The sequence below is a fragment of the Nanorana parkeri genome, unplaced genomic scaffold (assembly GCF_000935625.1).
Source record: "Nanorana parkeri isolate BGI_ZX_2015 unplaced genomic scaffold, ASM93562v1 scaffold1280, whole genome shotgun sequence".
Classification (NCBI taxonomy): domain Eukaryota; kingdom Metazoa; phylum Chordata; class Amphibia; order Anura; family Dicroglossidae; genus Nanorana; species Nanorana parkeri.
The window spans coordinates 51,840-54,274 of NW_017307548.1; the positions used below are offsets into that span (position 1 = coordinate 51,840).

Below are 2,435 nucleotides of genomic sequence, written 5' to 3' on the forward strand. Positions count from 1 at the left end.
TTTGGGTATGGTAGTTTTTGCGAGTTCGCGGGCGCGCGCAATTTTAAAGTTTGACTTGTTTGGCGTCCATTTACCCGACGTGACCTCGCCTTTTATATTTTACCAAAAAATGTGGGTAATAATAATTGTTTTATAACATAACGTAGGGAAAAGAGAGCCTGACAGTGTCTGGAGGGGGACCCGGCGGCACACCTCATCCCGCCGGGTGAACGTCCCCTCCTCTCTCTGTCGGCGTCCATCACCAAGATGGCCGCCGGCAGGCGTCAAGTAGATGGCCGCGCATTCGCGATGACGTCACTGCGGGGTGTCACCCAGCCGCGGGACGCCCCCGATTACTGCAACTATATCTTGTATCCCCAGCTCTGCCACCTTGTAATGTACCCTCCCCCGCCCGGGGGGTAGGCAACCTCGGCCCAGCAGCTGTTGCAGAACTACAAGTCCCATGAGGCATTGCAAGGCTTCTGATAGCCACAGGCATGACTCCCACAGGCATCACGGGATTTGTAGTTTCACCCCAGCTGGAGTGCTGGGCTTGCCTACCTCTGGACTATGCTGACAGCTCCCCGTCCTTGATTCAGACTTTGTGTTGACATCGATGAGACGTATTGTCACAGCTGCTACAGAGAGAGGTCACTGTGGGGCCCCATTAAAATTTTGCTATGGGGCCCCATGATGTTTTATGGGCGTCCCCCCGGCTTTGGGGTTGCGAGGGGAAACCGAATCACTAGGCTGCTGCTGCTTCCCGCGAAGCCTAATCGCACAGGTGTTTTGCTCTCTGACCGTGTCCCTTTTAACGCCACTCCCTATTAAATTTGGAAAGGGGGCGGGGCGACGGCAGGTCCTGGGTGTGCTATATATAAACACAGCTGGTGGTCCCTCTCTCCGGACGGTGTGTACGGATCCTGAGCGGCCATGGCTCAGCTGGACTCGGTGACCGAGGTGCAGATAGACCCGGAGGGGGTGTTCAAATATATCCTCATCCGGGTGAGCGCGGGGGCGGCGGAAACAGATCCGCACCGAGATGTCGTCAGGGGGACCAAGAGCGCCGAGTACCACAGTGAGTGGAAGAAGCGGTGACCCGCTCGGTGCCTGGGCGACTATTAGATTGTAAGCTCTCCGGGCCAGCGCCTCCTGACCCCTGAAACTGCGCTGTCCCCCCTTTATATTGTAAAGTGCTGTGCAAACTGTTGGCGCTATATAAATCCTGTATAATAATAATCATGTGTCTGGATAGACCTTACTGTAGTATACAATGTCATTGCGGGTTCTCAGCCAATGGCGTGTCTACCCCGGGGGGGGAGGGGTCACAGCATGCGGGTCACTCGAACACTGATGAGGACCCTAATTCTGTTCAGCGTTGTGTTTCACTTGTTAGTTTTCTTCAGCAAATCATTTTTATTTTTTTTTGGTCAATTTGTTTCTTCCACGGAGATCCTGTCAGTATCGGCAACTTCCTGTTTGCAGTGTGACAACGCTAAGCCAGTGCCCTGGAATAGGCAGCAGCGTTGTCATCCATATAAGAAACTTTGTAACAGATCCACATAAAAAATGCTGAACAATAAATTTCGGGAGGTTACCTCGATGAACCCCGTCTGTGCTGTGCTGGCAGATCTCATTGTCAGCTGTAAACTAGATCTGAACACTGTCTGTCCTAACAAAGGGTTAAAGATCTGGAAGTATTGCATGTTGATGAGGGGAAGCTCAGAGTGTCCCCGGGCTTTCTATGGGGACACACAGAGATTCCGGTCACTTTGCAGATTTGCATTATTCTTAGTTGCTGGAATGCAGGCATGCGCATCCTAACAACCTATGACACTATGGGGATGTCTGCTTCCTGGCAACCAATGACGCCAAGCTGCTAGCATCCTAGCAACCAATGATGCCCAACATCCTAGCAACCACTGACATCCAGCTGCTAGCATCCTAGCAACCAATAACCCCCAGCTGCTAGCATCCTAGCAACCAATAACCCCCAGCTGCTAGCATCCTAGCAACCAATGATGTCCAACATCCTAGCAACCAATGATGTCCAACATCCTAGCAACCAATGACGCCCAGCTGTTAGCATCCTAGCAACCAATGACGCCCAGCTGTTAGCATCCTAGCAACCAATGACCCGCAGCTGCTCGCATCCTAGCAACCAATGTAGAGCTGCAACAATTATTCGATTTAGTCGATTAGTCGGCTAAAACTCAAATTTCCCGCTCGCCGCTGCGCGCCGCTCACGCACGCTGCGCGCCGCTCACGCACGCTGCTTACGCTACGCCCACGTCAGTTAAGCCGCTCGCGCCTACGCTGGTGTCATGCGACGCCGCGCCACGCTGAGGACATGCGTCTGGCCCTCTTCTCCCGGTGAGCTTCCCAACTCGCCGCTGCCCGCCGACAACACCGTCATTCAAGGTCCGTCGAGATCGGCCGGGAGCTTTTTAATGTTT

General features: G+C 53.3%; 1 protein-coding gene across 1 annotated transcript in view; it reads left to right on the top strand.

Moving 5' to 3' along the window:
• The first annotated feature begins 873 nt into the window (after positions 1-873).
• Positions 874-2,435, top strand: part of LOC108797455 (14 kDa phosphohistidine phosphatase-like) — a 4,239-nt gene continuing 2,677 nt past the window's right edge. Inside the window, exon 1 of the mRNA XM_018569048.1 lies at positions 874-1,057. Within this exon, the coding sequence (XP_018424550.1) occupies positions 913-1,057 (145 nt within the window). The 5' untranslated portion in view covers positions 874-912. The remainder of the gene's footprint in view (positions 1,058-2,435) is intronic.